Source organism: Sardina pilchardus, chromosome 19 (genome assembly GCF_963854185.1).
Source record: "Sardina pilchardus chromosome 19, fSarPil1.1, whole genome shotgun sequence".
Lineage (NCBI taxonomy): Eukaryota > Metazoa > Chordata > Actinopteri > Clupeiformes > Clupeidae > Sardina > Sardina pilchardus.
The window spans coordinates 24,968,023-24,994,223 of NC_085012.1; the positions used below are offsets into that span (position 1 = coordinate 24,968,023).

General features: G+C 46.7%; 2 protein-coding genes across 2 annotated transcripts in view; one reads left to right on the forward strand and one right to left on the reverse strand.

Moving 5' to 3' along the window:
- Positions 1–19,279, reverse strand: part of jph1a (junctophilin 1a) — a 38,691-nt gene extending 19,412 nt beyond the window's left edge. Inside the window, exons 1-3 of the mRNA XM_062521763.1 lie at positions 19,217–19,279; positions 18,588–19,081; positions 15,648–16,410 (exon numbers count right to left, since the gene is read on the reverse strand). Coding sequence (XP_062377747.1) covers positions 15,648–16,410; positions 18,588–18,969 — 1,145 coding nt within the window. The 5' untranslated portion in view covers positions 18,970–19,081; positions 19,217–19,279. The remainder of the gene's footprint in view (positions 1–15,647; positions 16,411–18,587; positions 19,082–19,216) is intronic.
- Positions 19,280–20,253: 974 nt separating this feature from the next.
- Positions 20,254–25,556, forward strand: gdap1 (ganglioside induced differentiation associated protein 1). Its single transcript, XM_062521154.1, has 6 exons — positions 20,254–20,424; positions 20,870–21,062; positions 21,664–21,837; positions 22,556–22,650; positions 22,894–23,008; positions 24,109–25,556. Exons 1-6 carry the CDS (start codon positions 20,266–20,268, stop codon positions 24,459–24,461), a joined length of 1,089 nt encoding a protein of 362 aa, XP_062377138.1. The 5' UTR covers positions 20,254–20,265; the 3' UTR covers positions 24,462–25,556.
- The last annotated feature ends 645 nt before the right edge of the window (positions 25,557–26,201 follow it).

The window sequence follows — 26,201 nt, forward strand, 5'->3', positions numbered from 1 at the left end:
AGAGAGAGAGAAAACGAGTGGAGAAGAGGAGAGAATGTACAGTATGAGGCTAGCAGTAGAACGGAGAGAACGATAGAAGATTCTAGAACAGAGGAGCAGTGAGAGGAAGGGTGAGGGGAGGAGAGCAAAGCTGAGGGTGAGCTGAGGTAAGAAGATGAGAGGAGAGCAGGAGTGGTTGAGGAAAGACAGACGAGGGGGGAAACGGACGAAAGCTGGCCACGGTGCTACTCAGAGGGGAAAATCGCCACTGAGTGTCCAGCTGGTATGCATATCAGCCTGGGCGAAGCTTAACACACAAATATCCTCTTCGGCTTTTTTTTTTTTTTTTTTTGCACATTTTCCACGGGCTGCCTGTTTTTAGCTGTGGCCGTTGGCCTCTGCCGCTGTCGCAGGCCGACTGATGGATGTCCGCTTTTATCGCTCCTTCAGAGGCCGCGGACGGATGGACACAGAGCCCGGCCTGTTTCGGGGACGCTTGGCAGGGGCAGCGGAGGGGCATGGGTTGTGGGGTTGTGGGGTGGAGGGGGATTAAAGATGCATGACTGGCCATATGCTCAGGGAGAGCCCGGTTCGGAACGGACCCGAAATTAGACTTCGCAAGGGACGAAATGAAACATTGCCACGGACAGAATAAGACACGGCCAGGGAATACACGCAATGCTGGCGGGCACGAAGAGGAGAGTCCGACAGCGCTAGTGGCCACTGACCAGTCGCTCTATTAAACACATCCGTTCGTGCAAACACACACACATGCACACGCGCATACGCACACACATACACATACACACACTTACACAGACACACACACTCACACAGACACACACACACACACACACACACACAGAAGCTGCCAAACACACACACTATGTCTGCCAAACACAGACACACACACACACACAGACACTGCAAAATATGACACACACACACACATGCTAAACCACAAAGACCAAAGTGTCCTTTTTCTGTTTCCAAAGGCATCTGGTGGAATTTGTGGACTACAGTGTATGACCTCTAGCGGGGCAGGAAGTGATGTAAGTTTTTCCGAGATGGGATGCCTTTGTGCCCCGGCTGTCTCCAGGGCGAGGGCGGCTGGAAGTCGGCGAGGCGACCACGGCGTCAGGTGTAAGAACTACGTGCCAGTCCCTTCAAAGAGCTTCTGCTATTTCACACCTTACTCGCACACGCTCCGTGAAAGAGCTGGCGCCTCTGTCGACAAATCTGCAGCCGTTCAGTCATGCAGTCCGGTCACTTGTCAAGCGACGCCATTCACTCCTGTGCCCCCCCCCCCTTCCCCCGACAGGTGAGCCAGTTCATTAGACAGCCAACACTGAGGCCAAACCCAAACTCATGTCTCCGTGTGTGAGTCAGTCTGGACAGGAGACAATGATGTAAGTTCGAAAGTGAGGTAAGTAACTATGTCTGTCAGAGTCTGAGGAAAGAGAGTTGAACTTCACCAGGCCATTCCTCCAGTCTGTAACTTGTGAGCTATAACATTGTACTGTATGTGACCAGGACGGAATCTTAGCCTTGGAAGGAAACTATCAGTCTGTAGATTGTGAGATGATGAAGTCCTAGATAGAGTCTGTGAAATATGAGGTCATGCAGTCTGAACAGTAAGAATATGAGGATGGTGAGGTAATTAAGAATTACAGCCGGGCTGCACTGGCTGTGCAATTTAACCACACCGTTCGCAGTCAGAGCATAAAAATAGCTTTAGAAAATAGTTTAAAAATACTTTTCAAATGCACGCACCGCTATCACATCTGGTGTAGCCAGTTCCATTGATTACATTGGAAGCTAATTGTTGAAGCATACGCTCCATGAAATGAACGCCTCCGCTATGTGCCAGGACTAGCCTAGCAGTTAAAGTCTGTTGACTCTACCAGAGTGCATGGAGAGGGTAGACAGAGTAGCTCTTCATGTCATTACGTGGAGGAGATATCACAGTGTGCACCCAGTGTATTCAACAATCTCCTTCCCTCCTTGAAGACTGCATGAATTCTGTCTTTCAGACTTTGATCTATTTCTCTCATCTCTCTCTCTCTAGTTTTTCATACTACAGCTTTGTGTGTGCATACTGTTCTCCCCCCCCCCCCCCAATCTTACTGACTTCTTAAATTTCGACACCAACCACAACCCCCCCCCCCCCCCCACCCCCTCCACCCTCAGCCTCTATTCGTCCCAGCGTTCATGCACTACTGTGTCAGCCCAGCGCTCAGCAGACACGTCGTTCTAACAGTGACGCCTGCTTGGGGGGCGGACGGCCTATTTGAGGAGCGGCTGTCACACATGCGGAGACGCGCGGACCCAGGGCCAGGTCTGGGCCAGAGCAGGGCCGGCGCCGGGCCCGGCGGGAGGCTGGAATGCACACCGGTGTCTTTGCATGCCAGATCGAATACCAAACGTACATGTGTCCCCCTCCCGCCCCCATCACCCCCTGCACTCTGAGCCACTCACCCCATCTCAGTTCCATCCAGAAGCCATACAGGAGAACCCCCCTGACCACCCCCCCCAAACACACACCCTCCCCACACACAGGCCTCCCCTCCCCAAAATTCCCACCAAAAAAGGGAAAAGAAGGTGTCAAATTTAAAAGGTGAAGGGTATAAGAATCTGAACAGCAGAATGTCTGGACATAAATCTGTTTCCCAATTAGGGGTAAAACTCAATCCCCGTAACACTCTATCCCCGTCCAGAAAGAGGAGGACATACTGCTGCCTGTGGACAGCATGGGGAAAATGTGTGTGTGAGTGGACACTGGACATTAGGAGGACACATAAACTGTCCCCACTTGAAGGAGAGATTAAACCCCAATTCAAATACATGGGCTGTGAACGCGGGCGACAGCTTGCGTGTTCCACCAGAGTGGTTTGGTCTCGATGGCTCAGTAGTTCAGCTGACAAGAGCTGACACTGGTGAGAGCGAAGGGGACCAAGTGACTGGAAGAAGAGTACGCTGGGCTACTGGGAATAATTTGATAACAGGAACGGTCATCCTAAATCGTCAAGACGTCTGTTTCCAACAGCCCAGTTGACATGAAGGTTGTCATGGCTCTCTCGGCATCAAGGAGGCCACAAATAATGATGTAACAGTGATACTGTAAGTCATTATTCAGATCTATATCTGGAACACACACACACACACACACACACACACACACACACACACACACACACACACACACACACACACACACACACACACACACACACACACAGAGAGACACACTCTCAAGCACACACAGGGTCTACAATCCAAAGGGATGATCTCAATCCTCAGTAATTGCTTACAGGGTTTTATGTGGCACAACACATAACAAAATTCTACACAATTAGCGCGACCACTGCGCTCCTCTCTCCCCCATGCTCAGGCTACGATTGGGTTTCAGGCCCGTGCTCTTTCAGGATTACTTAAGCATGACTAACGCCATTACTGACTAGCGAAAAAACCAACACCAACCAAATTATGCCCCAATTATTTATGCGGCGGATGACAAGGACTTATTCATTTACAAATGAATGTCACTGCGCATTGATTTAGCACCACCAGCCTGTGGGAGGTGAGCCTGCCTGTCACAAGCCCCGGCCCAGCACCTCGGAATGCCTCTCAGGGTGGCAGCTGGACTTGAAAGCTGAACGAAGTGAATTCTGGTTGACCCCTCGGCGTATGAAAAGGGGCCTTTGAGCTCCTGTAAACGTTGAGTGATGAGCGTCTCGGAGGAGAAGGGCGCTGGAGACGAGGGGGCCGGCCGCAGCATGAGGAGCTGGACGGAGGCCAAGGCTACCTTAGCGGCTCCCGCAGCTTCTCATAGGTAATGAATAGACCTGGCAGGCAGCAGAACAAAGGGAGTGGAGGTAAAACTGGGCGAACAATGAAGCCGTGCCCGGCGCGCCTCGACTGCACAGCAGAGCCTCGGGGGAACTCAGCAAAAGACCTTTTTAAGTCACTGAAGAATGCAGTCAGCATCTTTTCCTGAGTTATTGTCTAGTCATTTTCCAAGCACAGAACAAGGACAATTCCCGATGACCAAGAGACACACGATAATTGTCCAAGTCTCTTGTATTACAATAATTACCATAACATACTGAATGTAGTAAGGCTCCAATGTAGACGAGTGGGATGTTAGTGAAGGCAAACAGTTTCTTCTTCCCTTCTGGGTTCACTGCAAACATTTGTGACGGGATAAGGAGGTAGTTGGATGGATTTTGGGGAAATGGTTGCCATTTAAATCAAGCCATTTGGAAAATGTAGACAAAAATTTAAAATGTTTAAATACTTGCTTGTTGAATTAGAATGCAAAACAGGTCAGGCCAAAGTCTGCTCCAGAATTCAGTTAATTGGTTACTCAGTGGTTGTTAGCGCACATCACCATGTTGCCGGATTTGAAGGAAACAATTGAGTGATGATACTTTTTGTCTATGAAATTTTGTTTTGTTTTTTTTCCCGTTACTAGTGGACAGTGCTACAACAGGTCTCCTGCATCAGGTCACCCAGAGCAAAGAAACTCAATGGAATTACAGCAGCCTAAAGCCCCCTGACATGGGCAGATGCTTCATTCTGAGAACTGTTGTGAAAATCGGTGTGTATTAGTCTAAATGGAAAATACCCAGAGCAGTGACATTTACCACGGATTAAAGCCATAATCCCCGCTGACGTACCCACTCTGGACACAGTCATGGGCCCTTTCCTTAAAAGAGCCGTGGGACCTACCTGACCAATCTCTTTGGGGACAAAACTGTGTGTGTGTGTGTGTGTGTGTGTGTGTGCGTCTATGAGACTTGTACAACACTGCAAAAAAAAAAAAATCCTTCACTATTGCAATTGTGTCAACGTAATAGTTGACAAATGTCCCCAATCGAGCCAAATTCAGGTTTACTATCAGCACGCACTTATGAGAGCATGAGAGTGTTTGTTTCAGGGGAAAGCTGACTTAGCATTCTGGGTAGTGCTCCATTTGAGCTAAATATTCGCTGACGATAGGAAAGCCATCGAGGGATCGCAATCGAGGCAAGTGTTGGGGCCTCTTCCCTCTCTCTCCCTCCTCCCGACCAACCCAGATCTGACAGGGGATGCATTGCGTTTTGTCAACGCCAGACATTCTGACTGAAAGGACCAGACAGCTGAGCACAGTTTAAAATAAGATGTTGAGAGCGGGCAAGTCTACCCGTCGCGTCGAGGAACCCACTGAATCTGCACAACCCTCAGGGAGAGCAGGCTAACTCTAGACGGATCTGCGCTGGATCCGCACAGGGTTCTCTCTGAATCCCTCCCGAGAGAGAGTCAACTGCTTGCAACACGTCAGGGTCTGGAATCAAGAGGAGTTTGCAGATGACGGTGGATGACTCTAACACACATCTGTGAGCCAGATCAAAGACAGAGGCAGAGGCAGTCAAACAGCCGAAGACGGAGGTGACTAACCTGGCCTCAGGAAGTACAAGTCCAACGACACATACGTTTGAACCAATCACAAAACCACAACTCTTCAGCCAGATAGATCAGATAATTAGTGAAATCACCTGTGTAGGTAGTGCCCATATATGGTAAGACTTATACTTTCTGGACCCGGGCTTTCCCACCTCTGGCTGAGGGTCTGTTTATGCAAATTTGTGACCATATTCTCATGATCTTTCTTCACCAATACCAGGCTGCAGAGAAGCATTGAGTAAAATTGAGCAAATATTCACGTACTGCCCTTATTGACGCTTTAATCAAGTGTTTTACGATACTTATCACTTACGTTATGTTACAACTGTTGCAACTGTAAGCATAGACCATAGACCAGAGATATGTGTCAGTGCACAAGAAGAGGAAGTGAAGAGGTTATGAGACACTGTGCTGCATACTGTGTGATTTCTCTCAGTCTCAATGCTCAGTCTCAGAAATGAATGTCCAGCTGCACATTTATGGACAAATCATATGGGAAATAGGGAATGTCTCCTGACTACATCCTGTATGTGTGTGTGTGTGTGTGTGTGTGTGTATCTGTGTGTTTGTGAGTGTGTATGTGTATGTGTGTGTGTGTGTGTGTGTGTGTGTGCACTTGTGTGTGTCAGAGAGCGTAAGTAAAGTGAATGCGCTCTCGGCCTCTCGGCTCCGCCTCCACTAATGTGGAAAACCGGAGCAAGGATGACAAGATGACTGGAGCCGTCGCCATGACAACCGTCCACCGCTCGGGCAGGCAGGCAGGCAGGTCGAACGCATCATCTGGTGCGCGTATAGACCAGGGGGTCCCACACACACACACACACACACACACACACACACACACACACACACACACACACATATGCACACACGCAAATGTGTCCCCACACACGGACAAATAATCACACACACACACACACACACATGCACACTGTAGTGTACACACGCCACCAGGAAGTAAACCTAACAGGTACTATAAATACCGCAAAAAAACAACACCCAAATGTGCCTTACTTCCCACACAGCCCACACACACACACACACACACACACACACACACACACACACACACACACACACACACACACACACACACACAGATTTGTGTAATCACAAACACACTAAGCATGTCTGAAGACACAAATGCACTGGCACACATTGAAACAGACACTCACATAGTTCCACACACAGACAGATCTTCCGGCGGAGCTGGATGTCTTTTGCGCTACATTAAGCCGCTGTGCTCGGCATCCGGCTGCAGGAAAGGTCACATCGCCTGGCAACAGATCGCCATGGCTTCAGCAGCGGTTTTAATGAGGGCGAGAGTAACTCACCCCTTGCCCCATCCCTCTGCACTCAAACACACACACGCACACACACACACACACACACACACACACACACACAAACACTAGTACGTGCAATACTATTGGGCTCTGTTGAGCCTTGTGAATGTGCAAGGATAACAAATCCATATGCGTTCCCAAACACATATCCATAATTCCACATAGAGGTGTTTACACTGGGAGGCTGCCTCATAGAATACAGACGCTTTTGTACACAGTAAAACCAAAACTTAACTCCAGTGAGTAAAATACAGAATCTACAGAAGAATTATACAGCATTAATTTCTAGCTGAACAATAACGATCCTCTCTAGGCAAGAAAAGAATTCAGCCATCTTTTCCTGAATCATCTCTCACTCCCACCTTCTCTCTCTCTCGTTCTCCTCCCTCCCTCCCTCTCTCTCTCCCTCTCTCTTTTCTCAATTCTCTCCTCTCTTACACCCCCACCCTCCCCCCTTTGTCATTTTAATGTGAAATGAGCCTCCAGCAAGGTATTACCACATAATCATAAGAACATGTCTTACACTCCTACACTGGGGGGTGGTACAGGGTGACCCCCCCCCCCATTCTTCCGATAGAGATGGAGAATGTTCTAGATTTATACAGCCCTGCCCCATGGCTCACTGGAGGGGATAAATGAATGATGGTTTGCGGATTTAAGTCCCCTCTCGCGCTCGCGGCCGTCACCTTGGGCCGGCTTATTAACGAGGCTCATATGAATGTAGGCACACTCGTCTGACCCACTGGCCCTGTAATTGGGCACGGAAATGGGATTACAGGGACTGATGAGATAGAGTGAGAATGATGAGAGAGAGGGTGGGGGGGGGGCAGGGAGAGAGAGAGAGAGAAAGAGAGAGACAGAGAGAGAGAGAGAGAGGTGGAGAGGGGCTTAGAATCAGAGGGATAAAAAATGATCAAATTTTTCTCTCATTTTTTAAAAAGACGGTTTAGCTGACTCGCTTTACACATACAGTAGTTCCCTCTCACACTACCCCCCCTCACACATACACACAGACACACACACCTGCACAAGCAGCCTGTGGCAATGCGAAATTAAAACAGTTACTGCCTCCCACCACTGTTCTGTACCGAGCTGCTTTCTAGCGGCCGATGCCTATTTAGTACAGGCCATGGTACATGTCAACACAAACTCCTGAACACATTGGCTATTTTTATTTGGGCTTTACTGCACATAATGGCTCTTTAGAATCGCATACAACGTCTTCTCTCTCAGTCGTTCAACACAAATCACTCAGCGCTGTAATGTTGTGGAGGCTTTGGGAGTCTTCAGGCTGAGTAATAGCCAGACAATATAAATCTTCCACCATCCTCCATCTCTGACTCCCTGTCAAGCTTTTCTTGTCTTTCCACCTCTCCCTTCTATCTGTTTGGCTTTATATTCCCTTTTCTCTCTCTCTCTCTCTCTCTCTCTCTCTCTCTCTCTCTCTCTCTCCCTTTCCATCTTTTTCTCTGTGACTCAATCTTCATTTTCCCTTCCTCTCCTTCCTCCATATCCCCCCATAATATGCATCTTATATTTATGTTCCTCTCCTCAGGTCTCTCTCTCTCTCTCTCTCTCCCTCATTCCTCCAACTAGACACCCTGTATTCAGACCGTCTGTCTACCCGCCTGTCACCCCCCCCCCCCCCCACCCCCCTGGCCCCGGCCACCCTGTCCACCCCCTGGCCCGTCCAGCCAGCCGTCCAGCATCTGACCACTCCACATGGGCTCATCTGGCCACAAATCTCCTGGGCGCCACCGCGTGCCACTGCACTGTCGCCTGCTCTGCCCACCGGCCCCATCCCATTGGCTCCTCACCGCCGCACGGCCTGGTCCGGCACACCACTCATTTAACGCATGAGCAGAGATGCGTACAAACAAACAAACACACACATACACACACACACACATACATTTGCTGCTTGTCAGAGGCTACATCACAAAGTGTTCAGAGAGTGTATGTGTCCTGCAGCAATTAGCTTTCACTATAATCAATGGAAGTGGCTACACCAGATGTGATAGCGTTGCGTACATTTGAAGAAAAAAAAATAGAGCACATTTCTAAAACTATTTTTATGCTCCACGACCGGAGCGGTTCAATCGGTGTAGACCGGCTGTAAGCCACACAATTGAAGAAATGAACCATACTGTCTATGCCCTGTCCTTCACCAATAAACAGTACAAGGAAAGGCCACAAAGAACTCACAAAGGACATGGATGTCCAGACTCCACTGTACAAATAGACAAAGGCCTATGAGAATATCAACACAAGCCAACTGATGCCTGTAGGGTCATAAAGCTAAATCCACTGCATGATATGCTGATCATTAATTGAGAGAGATAATGTGAGAAACAAACATATCTAGACATTGTGACGTTGACAATCACAATTAAAAAGAAACTATAACTTTGTTATACTTTGTTACATTACCTCATAATAACAGGTGCATAAACACTACATCAAAACATAGCCTGTGAGAACAGCCCTGTGATTTTAAAGCCATTATCAAGTGCACACAATGCCATGACATCAGCAGACAGGTGAGTCTGACACACAACTGTGAATTTGTAGATGGTGACACACACACACACACACACACACACACACACACACACACACACACACACACAAACATCCACACACAAGGTCTTACAGTACAAGAGATTGTAAAGGCCAGGTGACCTAAGCAACCTACCCTCAGAACAAATACACATACACCCGTAGAGTTGACATTTAAAAACCAATGAAATACAATAACACTATATGGGTAGCATCTGTCCACCCTAGGCTGGGTTACCTGCATTACTACAGAGAACAGAGAGAGAGAGAGAGAGAGAGAGAGAGAGAGATATCATGTTATGTGTCTGATCCGGTTCAAGTCAAGTTTGATGTTTGGTTTGGCAGGCCAGGCGTGTGAGGAGCTGGCAGTGACAGCATGGTGGATACAGCATGGGCATGGGTGCAGCAGCAGCAACAGGAGGAGAACCCAACGACTCTCCTTATCTCTTATACAACCCCCCCCCCCCCCCACACACACACACACACACACTCTTCTTTAACTGTGCCTCTCTTTCTCTCTTTCTCTCTCTCTCTCCCTGACAAGCTCTCTCTCACACCACCCTCTCCCTCTCTATTAGCTAGACACACCTTCACACGCACACACAAACAGACTCCCTCCCTCTCTCCCTTCCCCTCCTCCTCTCCCTCTCTCCCTCTCTCCCCCTCCCTCTCTCACTATGTCCCATATTGGCATGTGGTGATGGTCTACTACAGTGTCTGCCTGCCTGTGGGGAGTTGTATATTCCTGTCTGCTGCTGATAAGATGAGACCCTCCTTGCCTTATTTAGTCAGCGCTGCACACACTGCTGACACACCACCACTGAACGTAAAGGAGCCACACGCACACACACACGCACACACACGCACACACACTCACTCGGATGGGGGTAGATATGTCTGTGTGTGTGTGTGTGTGTGTGTTTGGGGGGGGGGGGGTGTATATACAGTACACATAGTTTCAGTCTATGAGTCATTCACTCATTTACACACACACACACACACACACACACAAACACATATACACACACACACACACACACACACACAGTATACCAAGATAACTACTGTGTATAAAGCCATACACAGCTTCATTGCAACTCACATTAAACTGTCCTCAGGTCAGTCATCAAAAACACCCCAATAAAAGTTCTTTAGCATACTGTAGGCCATTACTAGTGTAATAAAACACAAGACTGTGGCGTTTAGGAGTTTAAACCGTTTTTCAGTTCAGCTACTTCTACATCTAAAATAATATAAACCAAAGATTCTAGAGCGTAGCGCTCTATGATCTTTGATATAAACCATGTCCTGTTGTGGTCAGTGTCATGGTAACCTGTTCACCTGCTGTGGGTCCTCCTCACCTGCGCTCTCTCTCTCTCCCTCTCTTTCTCTCTCTCTCTCTCTCATGTTTGCATTCAGGCAAGATGTGAAGTTATCTCTAATCAGTAACAACACTCCTGATCAAACAACTGACCTCATTCCTAACCATGACGGAAATAAGTAAACAGACCTCCCGGTAAGAGAGGAGACAAAAAAGCAAACACCGTGAACGCCCAACACAAAACATCTCCTACCGAACCACAAACATGCAAAAACCGGTCTCTCCCAGTCAGAGACGTCTGGTCTAGCAGGGTAGGAAGAAAAGACTCCAACACAGAACATGCTGGGAGCCACCATTCACTCAATCACACACTTACTCACTCACACACACACACGCACACACACACACACACACACACTCACACACACACACGCACGCACACGCTCACAGCTCTCCCTCCCTCAGCCCTCCCTGTCCTGACGTGAACCTCTGATAAGGTTACCGCGGCACTAAATACATCACCTTTCCCTTTCAGAGGAGCGGCTGGCTCCCGAGCGCGCCGGTTAAACGCTCACCAAAAGGCCTTCTGCAGCACATTCTGAGCCCAGGGGCCAAGGCTAGCCGGCAGGGGAGCTATATTTATGACTGCACTGGGCACAGGGTGGTGAGGGGTTGGGGGAGGTTGAGGGGGTGGGGGGGGGGGGGAGGTTGAGGGGGGGGGGGGGGGGTTGGGGGTGCTGTTGCCTGGCTATCTGAATGACTACATTAAAGTTTAATGTCTGGCTACTGAGTGCTCGCTAAGCGTTAGCCTGCAAACGAGCTCTTAGTCAGCTGTAAAAGGATGCCAGTAACCAATACTGTAGTAAATATTCCAGGGCCTGGTGTTTAACGGGTCAGCTCGCCAGCACTGGGGCGTGGGCCTGTGTGTGTGTGTGTGTGTGTGTGTGTGTGGTGACCTGCTGGTGGCATGCTCACACACTCACTCTCCCTTGTGGGCTGTGGTGTTGGATAGTGTCCACAATGAGAAGAGCCACACCTCTGCAGGAAGACAGCCAGACGCTATTGCATCCTTATCTGAGCTGTCACACACGCACACACACACACACACACACACACCTACACACACACACACACACTCCCTCACTCACACAAGTATATGCCACTGTGTTTCATAGGTGTTTTATTTGTCTTGCCCTACCTCGTAAAGGCCCTTCCATCTCCCGCACAGAGATAATAACCACACACAAACACACTCACAGCACAGACACACACACGATAAATACAACAATACTACTTGAATGCTAGCTGTTCATGTGTGTCCAGAGAATACAATGCTAATGCATGGTAGCACGCTCTCTCTCTTGCCTTGAGAGAGTCAGAGCGCTGCAGCAGGGCCCATCAGGTGCTCTGGTCCTGGAGCAGAAAGGAGGGCTCTGGTCTGGGCCACCAGGGAGCCAGCACGCTCGCACACACATCATGTCCACTCAGCATCCACAGGCCACAAGCCACGGGGAGGAGGGAGAGAATCAGCTGTGTGTGTGTGTGCGTGTGCGTGTGTGTATATTTGTCTACATGGATGTAAGTATGTGTGTATAAAGTGTGTGTGTGTGTGTGTGTGTGTGTGCATATATCTATCTGTCTACATGGATATAAATATGTGAGTGTGTGTGTGTGTGTGTGAAGGAAGGGGCGCCAAGCCTCTGTCTTTTCTCCATCTCTCCTTCTTCCTTCCTCTCCTCCCTTCTCTCTCTCCCTCTCTCTCACTCTTGTTCTCGCATCCTCTCCCATTTCATCGCTCTCAATCTTCCTCCCTCGCTCCCTCCCTCCCTTCCTCCCTCGCTCCCTCCCTCCACCCAGTCAATGATGGAGTGCTGAGAGGTCTCATTCAGCACTTTGCTCTGCTTTTAAATCAATACTCACTCCCCGCTGATCTACCCACAGGTGTCTTCCAGACTACCGTCTCTCTCCCCCTCCACACACACACACACACACACACACACACACACACACTCACACAGACACACAGACACACAGACACACGCACGCACGCACGCACGCACGCACGCACGCACGCACGCACGCACGCACGCACGCACGCACACACACACACACACACACACACACACACACACACACACACACACACACTGAAATGAGAATGCATGTACTGTAGCTTCTGTAGTCCTTAGCTGCCTTGGCATAAAAAAGAAAGAGAAAAAGAATGCTGCTCCATGCTGACTGCACTGCTGCACATTTCCATCCACCGACTATGCATCTGACTGACCAGTTTTAATGCATCCAGGCATGCAAGGGAAACCATTCTATCCTGCACATACTGCATATTCCTTGCTGCAGGAGCATTATTCTGTCATAGTTGAGCGTCTGTGCTAATGGTGTGGTATGCGATCCTGCATCTCTGTATTAGCCAGCTTTAGTTGAAGAGTGGAGTAGATGGGGACAGCTATTACTATATTAAAATATTCTAATGTGACTGTTCCCCTCGGTGAAATGCCTCGGCAGACTTGGATAATCCTTTTCATTGTTTCTCTAATGGTGCTGTGCAAGTAACCTCACTTCCACTGACCATGTTTGCGTATGAGTGAGTGTGTGTGTGTGCGTGTGTGAAAGAGAGAGAAAGGAAGCCTGGGAATGAGGGTTGAGACAGAGAGATTCAAAGACAGAGATAGAGAGAACAAGAAAGAGAGAGATATTTATACATACTTCCACTGACCATGTTTGTGTGTCTATGTTAGTGTGTGTGTGAGAGAGAGAGAGAGAGAGAGAGAGAGAGAGAGAGCGAGAGACAGAGAGACCGAGATTAGAAAGATTGCCTGTGTTTGCCTGTGCACATGCCTGATAGCAGCTGCTTGTTTATTCAGTATAACACCAACTTAACAAGGCAAACGATCTGTATGTTCAACATCTAGGTGACAGCAAACCAGGTTTAAATAACCTTCCTGCTGCCAGCAGGCTCTGTTTCCATTCTCCATCTGTGTGTGTGTGTGTGTGTGTGTGTGTGTGTGTGTGTGTGTGTGACAACATTAAAATGTCAAAGCCAGGACCATTAAAAAGAGAATGCCCCTTAGAGCAGCACTTGGCAGGGGAGGCCGGTATCGCTACGTTGCACACGAGAGACGTGACTTCTGTATCACTCTCAGAGTATCTCAGACATGGACAATTAATAGAAGCAAAGCCTTTTAAAGGGCTTATCCCATAACACAATCCAAGTATCTATCTAGACACGTAAACCATTAGACAAAGCACCCAAGCAGCATCCGGGTCCATCTGACCAACAGCAGGCTATATAGTTTAGCTTTATATAGTTTAGTTTATAGTGTAGTGTAAAGTGTAGTATAACATAGTGTACTATAGTGTAATATAATATTGCAAAGTATAATGTAATATAGTTTAATATTGCATTGCACTGTATTGTATTGTGTTGTATTGTATTGTTTAGAGTAGTATGGTGCATTATAGTATGCTCAGGACAAAGGTGCTTTATGCAGAAGTATTTATTTGTCTTTGCTAACACTAAATAGACTAGAGACTGGGAATATTCCACATGTCTGTCCTCTTGTCTACATATGCTCTCCCACACAGGCTGATTTAATAATGCACAGTACCCGTGGTCCTCCGGGCTAGTCTGGTGCTGTTGGCTTCCCGTTCTCTGTCTCATTGAGCTCGGGGTCAGCCGCAGGGTCGGATATCAAGCTGCTGCGAGATTCCAGGCCGGCCACGGATCACTGCGTTCCTAATCTCAGCCTGTCTCTGTCCTCTCATTTCCTCCTCGGCCTCATCAATAAATAATCACTCCGCTCCTAATGAGTCTGCCGACTGGACACTGGACTCCGGTCAACGCCACCTCCTCGCCCGACCTCCTCACTTTTCAGGCCTGGGGGAGAGAAACGCGGCGTCCAACATCGTAGCAGTGGACAGAGGAGCGTGTGGTCAGTCTCTGTGAATGAATCCTGCTACATGAGCTCGGTGTTGCTAGACCAACAGTAATTCAGCTGAGGAATGGGTTATCAAATATGACCCACAGGGTGTGATGTTCAATTCCTTGCATTGCTACACGGCGTGCTGGGTACACATCAAAGTTCCTCTTTCAGCCAGCGAATGTAGGCTTGGGGTACAGCTCTCTTTCTGCAATAACTTGCCCATGGTCAAAAGAAGAGAGTCTGTTGGCTGACACACGGCAATGTTTTTGCATGAGATGCCCCAAAATTCAGTGACCTTTTTACAAAATGTCATTTGCTGGTGCAATCAATCTGCAGCTCTAAATGCAAAATGACTTAATAAACTGATCTGAGGTCAGAAAATTAATCAAATCAATCCAAAATTAAATCAATCCTGCACGGATTATGTTTTTTTTAGGTGATCTTAACCATCCCTGGGTATTTCCTAGAATAGGCAGCCCGTGACTGCGTAACATAACTGACTAACTTTTGTAGTGAGTACTGTTAATAAAACCTTTTTTATATCATAACTGATCAAGTTTAACCAGTGCTGTCGGCAAAGTGTGAATTAACGTTAACAGACAGTGTGTGGACAAGCTGTCTGGCAAAGAGACTCTGTCCATAGCTTCAAGTACTTAGTTTGCATTTAGTCATATGACAGACGCTTTAATCCGAAGCATTTTACAGCGCTCACCGAGCAGATGTGCATCGGTGCGACTGCTCTATTTGACCTCTGACCTTGCAGTTAGCACCTTGTTCCGTGGTTTTAGCACCTTGGCTCCGTCAGTTAACAGTAAACATCAGGAATTTAGCAGACACTTACGGGGACACCTTGAAGTGTTCAGGAATTGAAAATGTGCTTGACTATGTTGAAAGCGCCAAACGCTAACCGATGCTAACCAAACCTGGCAGTTGCGCTACAGAAGCCTCCTGATTCTTTTACGTGACACTCCTGTATGGCAGTGCAAATGGGAAAGACTCACAAGACAACAACAATAAACAAACAGCGACAAGGAAGTGAATTCGAAGCCAGGCTTTTACCTTGATGCTGCTATTTCCACTTTTGTTCTTGCGATGGCTCCAGCCCTGCGGGCCCCCTCCACGGCCCGGTCCACTTTCTCTTTGGTTTTAGGGTTCTTAAGTGGAATGAGCTGCTTGCGTATGCCGCGCACGAGCACATTATTTTTGTATTTCCCTTCCTCCTTGGTGCCGTCGGGGAAGATGGTGCACCCGTAGCCGTGGCGCCGGTTGTTGAGCCACTCGCCCTCGTACTTCATGCCGTTGGAGCGCTCGGACACGCCGAAGCCGCAGCGCTTGTCGTTCTTCCACTCGCCGTTGTAGGTCTCGGTGGTGGTGGCGTCCACGTGGTCCTCGGGCGCGGCGTAGTCCGCGTCGCCCTCGCCGTAGCTGATGGTGGAGTTGGCGTCGCTGGAGCTGATGCGGCTCATGGTGGTGGCGTCGCTGCGCGCCGAGCTGCGCTTGCTGGAGATGGACGTCCGCGAGTCGGACTTGCGCAGCTGCCGCAGGCTGCCGAAGAGCGAGCCGCGGCGGAACAAGCCCTTCTTCTTGCCCGGCGCCGCCTCGCTGTCGCTGTGGAAGTTGAGCACGAAGCCGCCGCGCGTGCCCACCGGCGTGTCGGCGCTGGACGCGTCCTGGTGGAGCGTGCCGTTGCTCTGGACGCTCCGCAGCGAGGCCAGCGAGGTGCGCAGCGGCGAGTGGATGACCGTCGCCATCCCGTAAGGCACACTCTGCCGCACCCCGTAACCATGGCGCATCCCCCCCATCCACTGGCCCTGGTACGTACCTTCACAACAAAAAACAACAAAACTCTCAATCACATGGCAGCAATGAGAAGAAAACATCTTTTCAATCTTACCTCATTACACATGAGTCTATTACTCTCCAAAACAGCATGCTGCCTGATTGCCTACAGAGACTGAATAGCCAGAGCACCAGATATATACGTAGGCTATATATATTTATATATACAGTATATATATATAGATAGATAGATAGATAGATAGATAGATAGATAGATAGATAGATAAATAGATAGATACTTTATTCATGCCGAGGGACATTTTAGCAACAGGGACTTGCATGTAATCAGAGGGACTTCAATGGACTTGAATGTAATCTGAGGGACTTGAATGTACAAAGCAGGCTGAACAATATGGCCGTCAGAGGGCAGGGGTCAACAGGTCAGGTGATGCCTGTCAGTAGATACCATGGCAACCATTGTGCTGAATCAGGCACTGCAGTGAAAATGCTTTCAAATTGATCCTCAAACACTAATTATAGAAATCATGTAGTAGGCTTAAGGGGTCACTAACGCATAGGGAGCTGCCTTCATTATCTTTATTGAACGCCAAACAGCAGTAATTGTCTTCAAGCTCACACCAGGTTCAGTTTTAGTCATGGCCATTATTTAATCTTGTGTATAGAGAGAACTGTCCATGTTACATATTAAATTAGAATGCATTATAAGCATCTGCATGAAAAGATGCTTATAAAAAAAGACTGCTTGTGTTAAACAGCCATACTGTAGTTCTGGTGCCCGCCACATTAAAGCAAATCTGGGTGGAGGTGCTTGATGCAGAGACTCTTCGCAGCATCCTATGCTCCCTGCTGTCACAGAGAGGGCCAGAGAGCAGGTGCCCACCTAAACCAGGGCTGCCGAAGCCCGGCCTGCATGCTGCCAGACAGACAGTGCCACACAGATGGGTGAGGCTGATTCGATCCAGGCTGGGTTGATTTTCTAGGAACCCGTTGTTACCTAAGAGGTCAGAGTCTTATACCCAAAAGAGATGCTGTTTTTTTCTTTTTCTTTTACATAATCACTGTTCACCTGAGGTTGCGAATATACTGGTAATGTCCCAAGAGGAGTGAATCCATATCCATGTCATTCTTTATCAAGCTGATGTTAACAGCATTGACTTTTCTGTTGTGTAAAAACACATTGATTTGTATAAGACTCATCCACATTGAGAAGACAGAACACTAACATTCAGCATGACATTTAAACCGAGATATAAAAGTCTTCTAGAACTGTCCACATCATGACTGGTATTCAGATTAACTTTAATTATATCACAGTTCTCAATTGGGCGGTCCAGATGGGGATCTTGCCAGATCGAATGACTTTGTAAGAGTAAGTCTTCGGAAGTGTTACGCGCAACTAGGCTGAAGTAATTAAGAGAACTTCATTACCGATTCATGATAGGGGACTTAGAGCCAAAGCTCGAGAGCTCAAAGATCATCAACGCTGCCCACCAAATCCGCTTGTACTTTCAGGTCAAGCCTAGAGTGTCGACACAAATCCTTGATTATTTTTTTTTTAAAAAAAATGTTCGGAGCGCAAGCAACGGCCGCTTGCAATCCGCCTCACAAACACGATAGCGAATGTATCACTTTCTGCGCACTTATCGTCAAGTAGCCTAGGCGAGATAAAAAATCCGAGTCACAAGAAAAAGCTCTACTATTTTTGGAATGAGTGTATATCATCTGTAGGCTATGCACATTGCTTTGAAATCTAAAACTGCTGAGCATCGATAGCTAATTCAACTGCATTCTCACTGACAGCTGGACCATGGGTTGTAAACCACATGATCTGAATCAATCTTTCATCATACGAGTAGTTTCCACAGATTTATCACGCAGGTCTATTTTGTAGGCTATTAGATTATTTAAATCCGGGCCTACGCACAAACTATTGCATTATCTAATACCATAGTAGGCCTGTAACTATCAAGGCTACTTGCATGGGAAATCAGTAGCAATACACCACAACGTATCGATTTTCTTCAAGACGCATTCTGTCTTATCTCAAACTGGCACAGTTCAGTTCCAAACAGACATTTTACAATGGCCACATTCCAATTATGATATAACCACACAGACATATTATGGCTTAATGTTTGACTATAATTTTAGTAAGTCACATGCAAGCAAACATTCAGCATATCCACTGGCAATGCTTACCACCATCTCCATAGGTCTCGATTCCATAGCCGTCTTGCAGCCCATTACTCCAAGTTCCATCGTATCTAGCAGGTGTACTGTGGCTTTGGCGAACTCCGTAGCGACCCTTAAACCCATGACTCCACTCTCCGCGATAGATCCACTTTCCCTTGGTTTCAACCCCAAGACCGTGTCGCTTCCCTTGCGACCAGTAACCCTGGTATGTATTCCCACTCGGCCAGGTGTAAACCCCTACTATCTCGAACCCGTGTGACCAGGACCCGGCGTATTCGCCTTGGCCCTTGGGTCCAGTGCAGATACCGTGTCCGTGGGCTTTCCCATCCTCCCAGCCCCCGCAATAAGTGCCTCCATCGTCGAAGTCGAACCGTCCGCCGCCCGTCATTCAGAATAGGAAACAAATGAGGCGATCGCAGCGTAGTGCCGATTTGAATTTAATTCTCCCACGGACTCCAGCACCAAGGATGAGATCAAGCTGGATGAGCCAACCGATGACTCTGCAAGAGTTACATATAGGCAACAAAATAAGGAAAGATGCTTAAAATGCCATGTAGAATGTGTGTGATGGAAAGCATGCGTGAGTGGCTGAGAGTGTATGAATGGGAAGCCTAGATAGGCTAGTGCACAATTACCAGAGCCGCACGCTGAGGGCTGCTGTGGCTGTTTTTCTGACTCCCCCCTCTCGCTCACTGTACAGGGAGGGAGAGAGAAGAGGCGAGAGTCGTCAAGCAGGAAAGACACAGCAAATTGCTACGTCATTTCTGTGGCACCTCCCACGCTTGGCTGATTAAAGTGTGGACGTCGAGACCCCTTGAAATATTCTCTCGTTGCACGTTCAGTCTTACCTCTTACCTCTGATTTGATTTCTCTGGGGTGATGTTTGAAAAAGGCGCCCTCATACACCACAGGTGTGAACTGAAAGTGAAGGTGCATTTCGGGATTGTCTGAAATAGGCTACACATATTTTCATTTGGAAAATAGAGACGTTATATACCATTTATAATATTGATGTCAGGAATACATTTGATCTAAAACCGGCATAAGCCAGTCTATTTCTGAAGATGTTGCCCTATTCAAATACCCAGCCCTTGTAGACTTAATATAATAATGATACAAAAATAAAAAACACTTAGAGGCAGTTTTCTACGAGATATCACATCTTAATTGAGTTGTTAATCTGTTGTTGCCTGTTTAGAATAGTTTTTCCATGTATAAGGCAGGCTACTACCTCTCTTCTAAAACAGCGACACCATGTGGCATAGACACAGAAAAGAAAAAGAACATGGGTATTAGGCTACAGTCGTTTTATTTCAGAATAGTTTAGAGCTTGAGAGATGATTCTGCATCTTGAAACTTCGACAAACACAGATTCACTTTTTTGACCTCACTAGCCTACTTATGAGATCAAGTGGATGGCCAAGTGGATGGGAAACAACGTTATGTGCTGCGTATAGGATACCCAGAATACTGTTAAATATTTGTCCCAGGGATGCTGTCGAGAATTGAAAGTAGGCCTGTGTGTCTACAAGAGAATTGGGCGGAAAAGAACATTTGTGCTGCTCCCGGACGCTTGGGGGCCCACTCTCACTTCATCGGTGAAAAGTCGTGATGCTGAGACACACACACACACACACACACACACACACACACACACACACACACACACACACACACAGCCAAGATGGCGGACGAAAATAGCACGGATGCGCACGATGAGAAAGAAATAACTCTGAAGAAGAGACATGTTAAAGAAACGACAGAAGACGTGCAACCCGTGACAAAACCCAAGGACTCGAAGCTTACCCTTTACCATTGGACACAGTCCTTCAATTCGCAAAAGGTTGGTTTGAAGATGACATTTCAGCACCACGCTAGTGGACAGAGCTCCTTGGTTTTCGGTCAGTTGCATAATCTAGAGTGTTTGAAATGTTAGTCTGAGCAGTGCATTTGCACGAATAAACTATGCCATTGTCAGAAAAGTATTTTTACATACAGTAGCAATGCATTCGCTGTGGTGGCAGATGTAGGAACCATGTTTACATCCGTCCTGAAGGGTCCTGAGCAGAATGGTACTGAGTGTTTGCACTATTAAACAAGGCGTGTTCAGTTGTCAAGGAGAACACATAGACCTAAATGACCTTAAATGACCCCAGACAACAAAACACGCATTATGCACATGTGCAGATTCAGAACTGATGGACGTGTTTCTGGAAAGCTCTCAATGTATAGTTTGTATGATAGGAGGAGCTGTTTGGTCTATTACTGTACATGTGTGTCACTTGCAGGTGAGACTGGCAATCGCAGAAAAAGGTTTGGCATGTGAAGAATATGACGTTAGCCTTCCACTCAGCGAGCATAACGAGCCATGGTTCATGAAGCTGAACCCTGCCGGCGAGGTCCCCGTGTTGGTGCACGATGACAACGTTATCAGCGACCCGACCCAGATACTGGACTATCTAGAGCAAAACTTCAGAGAGGGTATATTGTCAGTCGGACTTAAAATCACTCACATAACCTGAACACAGAATTATGGCCTTGCCTTTATTAAAATCATGATGGAAATGTAATGAATTGACATAAACGTAGCTGTAGTTCTAAATTCATTAAAGATGTTTTCTTTATATGATTCTTTTATCATATTGTTTTGCGCACCTTGTGTTTTAATTGACTTCATTTATCACATGTTGTGTTGTTTATTTCACCTTATGCTCAAAGCCATTTTAAGTTCAGCATGCCCGTGGCAGTTCAAATGACTGAAGATCTGAGCTGGTAAGTATACACTGCAACCAGTGGCTTCAGTGGCTTTGGCACCTTGATGTGTCCCATCTAATTGTTTAAATCAGTTTGTTTTTTTTACATGGAATATCAATGAAACGTTGAGAGTCATTTTCCCAAGTCTTCATTGATAACACACATGAGCTGAATTTGAATAAAAGGACAAACAGTCAGTGACAAATTCAGAAATAGTGACTTTCCTAAACAAGAAAAGTGACCCCCCACCTCGAATGGTAATAAGTAAATATGCAGTTAGAACCTGGGAAACGGATGATTGACCTTGATCACCTTTGCTGTTTCTCAGAGAGCACTCCCAAGCTGATTCCAGAGGAGGGCAGTATGTACTACCCCAGGGTGCAGCACTACAGGGAGCTGCTGGACTCCCTCAAGATGGACGCCTACACCCACGGCTGCATCCTCCACCCCGAGATCACAGTGGACTCCCACATCCCTGCCTATGCCACCACCCGCATCCGCTGTAAGCTTTCTGTGATGTGCCGATGCTGGATTTTTATAAAAACAGGGGAATTAAACTAGCCATTTGTTAGGCTATCTATTTTGAGTAATAGAGTTAATTCAGAGTGTAACTATTAAGCTTACTTAAACTGTGTGTTTGTTGGTGTGTGTGTGTGTGTGTGTGTGTGTGTGTGTGTGTGTGCGTGTGTGCGTGTGTGCGTGTGTGCGTGTGTGTGTTGTCTCTGTTGTGTTTGGGCTGTGCTCTGCTCTGGACAGTTAGGCTGCTAACTGTGTGGTCCAGTGCATGTTAACTATAGAAACACTTACTGCACACCAAGGTAACTCTATCCCTGGATAAGCCGGGCGGAGCGGGACAGTGTAACAAGACTAGGTTCAATAGGATAGGATAACAGGCTCCGTTTACCGCACTAATCCAGATGTTTTTGGCACCGTTCAGAACATTTCCTCATCAAGGGGATTAGTAATACTATTAGTAGCTTATGTCAGGCATTTATAACGAGTTTTACAGTATGAGTAAATGTACAGTATAAGAGAGTAAATAAGACAAGAACAACATTGACAGAAAAGAAAATACAACTGAAAAGGTAGATGCTGAAGCTCTAGTTCATTACACCTGTCTACACTCTGATCCTTTGCCTTTGGCCAGTACACAGCTTTTGGTATTAGTCAGTGGACAGTTGGCGAGCGGATAATCTCACCTCTGTGCAATGTCTCCACAGCTCAGATAGGCAACACAGAGTCAGAGCTGAAGAAACTGGCAGCAGAGAATCCTGATCTCAAAGATGCCTACATTGCCAAACAGAGGCGCTTAAAGGTGAGAGCTAGGTGTTCATGACCTGAGAGTATGACTTAAAGAAGTCAGTCCCTTTCCTGTTTAATATTATGGCATCAGTCAATCAAAATGTTCATATTCAATATCACAACGAACACTTTATATTACTATACCAATCCATGGTCATCAAACTCAATATTGAACATGAACAATGCGTTCTGCGTTCAGTTAGTTTGCCCCCCATCCTGACTTAAAACACATAATTTTTTTTTTTGTCTTTTGCAGTCTAAGCTGTTTGATCATGACAACATGAAGTACCTGAAGAAGCTGCTGGATGAGCTGGAGAATGTGATGGACCAGGTGGAGACGGAGCTGCAGAGGAGGGTGGAGGAGACGCCAGGTGAGAGGAGACTTCCCAATCATCACAACATCAACAGCATTGCACTGCAATAGAGCTTTTCTAGACACTAGTCACAGTGAAGGGGGAACCTCACTAACCAAAATCAAGCAAAGCACACACATCCAATCTCTAAACACTGGGGTGCTGGACAAACTGGATGTCAAATGAATCGAAGAAAAAAAGTCCGCTACACCACGAGCTCCTGATAAATACTTTTATATTGTGACGTTTCGGGTGTTTTTTTCTTTGATTCATTTGAGAACCTCACTAACCACCACCAATGTCTAGAACCCACCTGGGGTTGGCAGCCATTATGCAGCACAGAGCAGCTGGAGGTGGAGAGTGACTCGGGAGGGAGTAACATAATACTGCAGTGCCACATATCTCATCGGTACACAACTCTCCTGCCCTTTCCCTCTTTGCATCTCCTTGCTTCTACCGGCTCACTCCTCTCTTCTATTCTGTCCTCTCTCCCTCTGTCCTTCACGCCTCTTTCAGTGTTTTGGAAGATAGTAACCTGACCTGTGTTTTTAGATTCTCTCTGAACAACGGTGAAAGTTTGGGTCAAGTATGGTTTCTTTTAACCTTTTTATGTGAACGTTTTCATCTAAACATACCAAACTGTTCAATTTCAACAATAGCTCTTTATGAATTAAAAGTTTGTTTTAATTGTCTAAGGACATCATTTCATTGATGGAAAGTTGGCGAAGCAATGAGTGAATAAACAGACTCCATCATGTGTTTAAGCTACAGTAATTTAAATCTTGGCAATTTCTTTAGCTAATTGTACACTGTGAGCAAAATCCTAAGTGAAAACATTGGTGGGTCTTAGCAGTGTTCCCACACGCCAACTTCACTCCTTGTTTTGTTTATTGCCTGTCAACAAAATGAAGGCCTAAACATCAAAAGGAAAAAATCCAGGTCCAGGCACACAGGTTTCCAAAAACAAATTCCAAAATCTTTATTGTTGGGCTATAAGCATTAAAAAAAAGCACCAACGCGTATCGGCCCTACAGCCTTCAGCAGGGTGTGTGATGAAGGCCATGAAAATGAAGGCCTAGCTCCCCTTTCACCTCCACCCCCCACTCTCTGTCCTCCAGAGGAAGGCAGCCAGATGTGGCTGTGTGGGGACTTCTTCAGCATGGCCGACGTGTCTCTCGCCGTCACCCTGCACCGCCTCAAGTTCCTGGGTCTCTCTCGCCGTTACTGGGGCAACGGCAGCCGGGTCAACCTGGAGACCTACTACGAGCGTGTCCTGGACCGGCCCGCCTTCCGGAGAGTTCTGGGCCACGTCAACAATATTCTGATCTCCGCCGTCCTGCCGACGGCATTCCGGGTGGCCAGGAAGAGAGCGCCCTCCTTTGTGGGCACAGCGCTGGTGATTGGCATCCTAGGCGGGGCCAGTTACCTGGCCTTCCTTTACTTCAAGAGGAGACTGACCACTCTGAGTTGAAATTGCACTGCTACTTCATTCTAACTGTCCTTCAGAGTTCAGACACTAGCCACGTTTACATGGACAGTTTTTTTGTCATTCCGATTAAACTATTCCGATTGAAAATGTTGTGCCGTCTGTTTACATGAGGTACATTCTATTCCGATCAGGTGCTTTTCAAGCGCTTTAAAATCTTTGATCGGAATAGCCGTTGTTGCCTACTTTTCATTGGGAAGATATAGCAGTCAATCCGAATGACTGTATATGGGTGTTAATTCGGAATAGGCACGGACTACATCACCTCTTCCATTCCGATTGAAATTCTGATCGGATCAGGAATTTTCATTCTGATTGATGTTTATATGACGATTTGTATTCCGATTGAGCTGTTATTCCGTTTCTAATCAAAATAGAAGTGTCCATGTAAACGGAGCTACTGTCCTTGCCCTTTTGTTTTCTGCCAAATTCCAAATGCATAGCCATGTTAGTAGTTGCACAAGAAGCACTTTTAATTACCCTGTCCTTATGCCTACTGAAAGCAATTTGAGTCTTGATGAAATTCAGAGACGTGCTGTCACTGCGGTGTGCGTTTGGGTCAGAAAGTCATTATTTGTGTGTACTGTATGTGTGTGCGTTTCACTATGCGTCATATTTTAAGGATTCTTCATGGCCAATGCTTCAATACTACTGTGCAAGACAATGTTATGGTCATTTGCATGTCAAGAGATACAAAAAATAGGACTTGATTCCTTAATTCCTGACAAGATTACAAAACTGGGGGAAAATGTGAAGGAATGGTTTCCTTCCCTTTTCCTTAGGCCTTTACAAGTGGCAGCATTTGACACTGTGGTATCCTAGTGCAGGTTTTTGAGTGGTTTTTGATAAGGAACTACCAAATCCTATCACTGTGTAATTTCATATGAGAGGGTATTCTCGTAGTTTGTCTCGTAGTGCAATTCATTTCAGTATGTATCACCTGGTGTTGTCTGTTGTTCATAGTACTGCCTTTAGTGTAGGAAGTCCTTATTGTTTATGCTCTGAATGTACATAGTATATGCAGTAAATTACTACTCTCTAAACAATGGATCCTACATCACATTAAAGTTTATTTGCAAAATGTAAGTTATGTTTTGGTTTATTTCAACTCAGCAAAGATTGCAGCAGACCCTGGTGTTAATTTGGCTTTCTCCTGTTGTATTTGTCCCAGAATCAGACCCACTGTAGCAAAGGTCACTCGGGCCTCAAACTTATTGATGGTGTGCTGTTACACACTCAGTCTGATCTGGATCCATTTTTCTCACCTGCTACTAATGCAGACCATATATGCCATCTGTTCTTGATAAAAAATAGGTCTTTAAATAAGGAAACCTACCCTTATGATATTGTAAACTGTATTGTTATTATTGATTCCAGTATTTGAGCAAATTGAATGAAAAAGCACTTTTTAAGTGCAGAGCTTTGCTCTCAGGTGGCCACTGATGGCATGAATAATTGGGTTGACTGTCACACATTTCAGCCAACATCACCAAGCAAGACCTCACAAGGTCCTGGAGTCTTTATTTTGTTCCTACAAATAAAAGGAAGGCCAACACAATCTCAAAAACCAGTGAGCATAACTCCATCGCACCCAAGACAAACAAGCTTAGAAAGAAAACACTCTCATAGCAATGACAGCCACTGTCTACACCAACCACATATGTCATTAAGATCCTTTAACTGCTGTGCTGTATTTCAGTGCTACAGTTCCCTTCAACGCTGCAA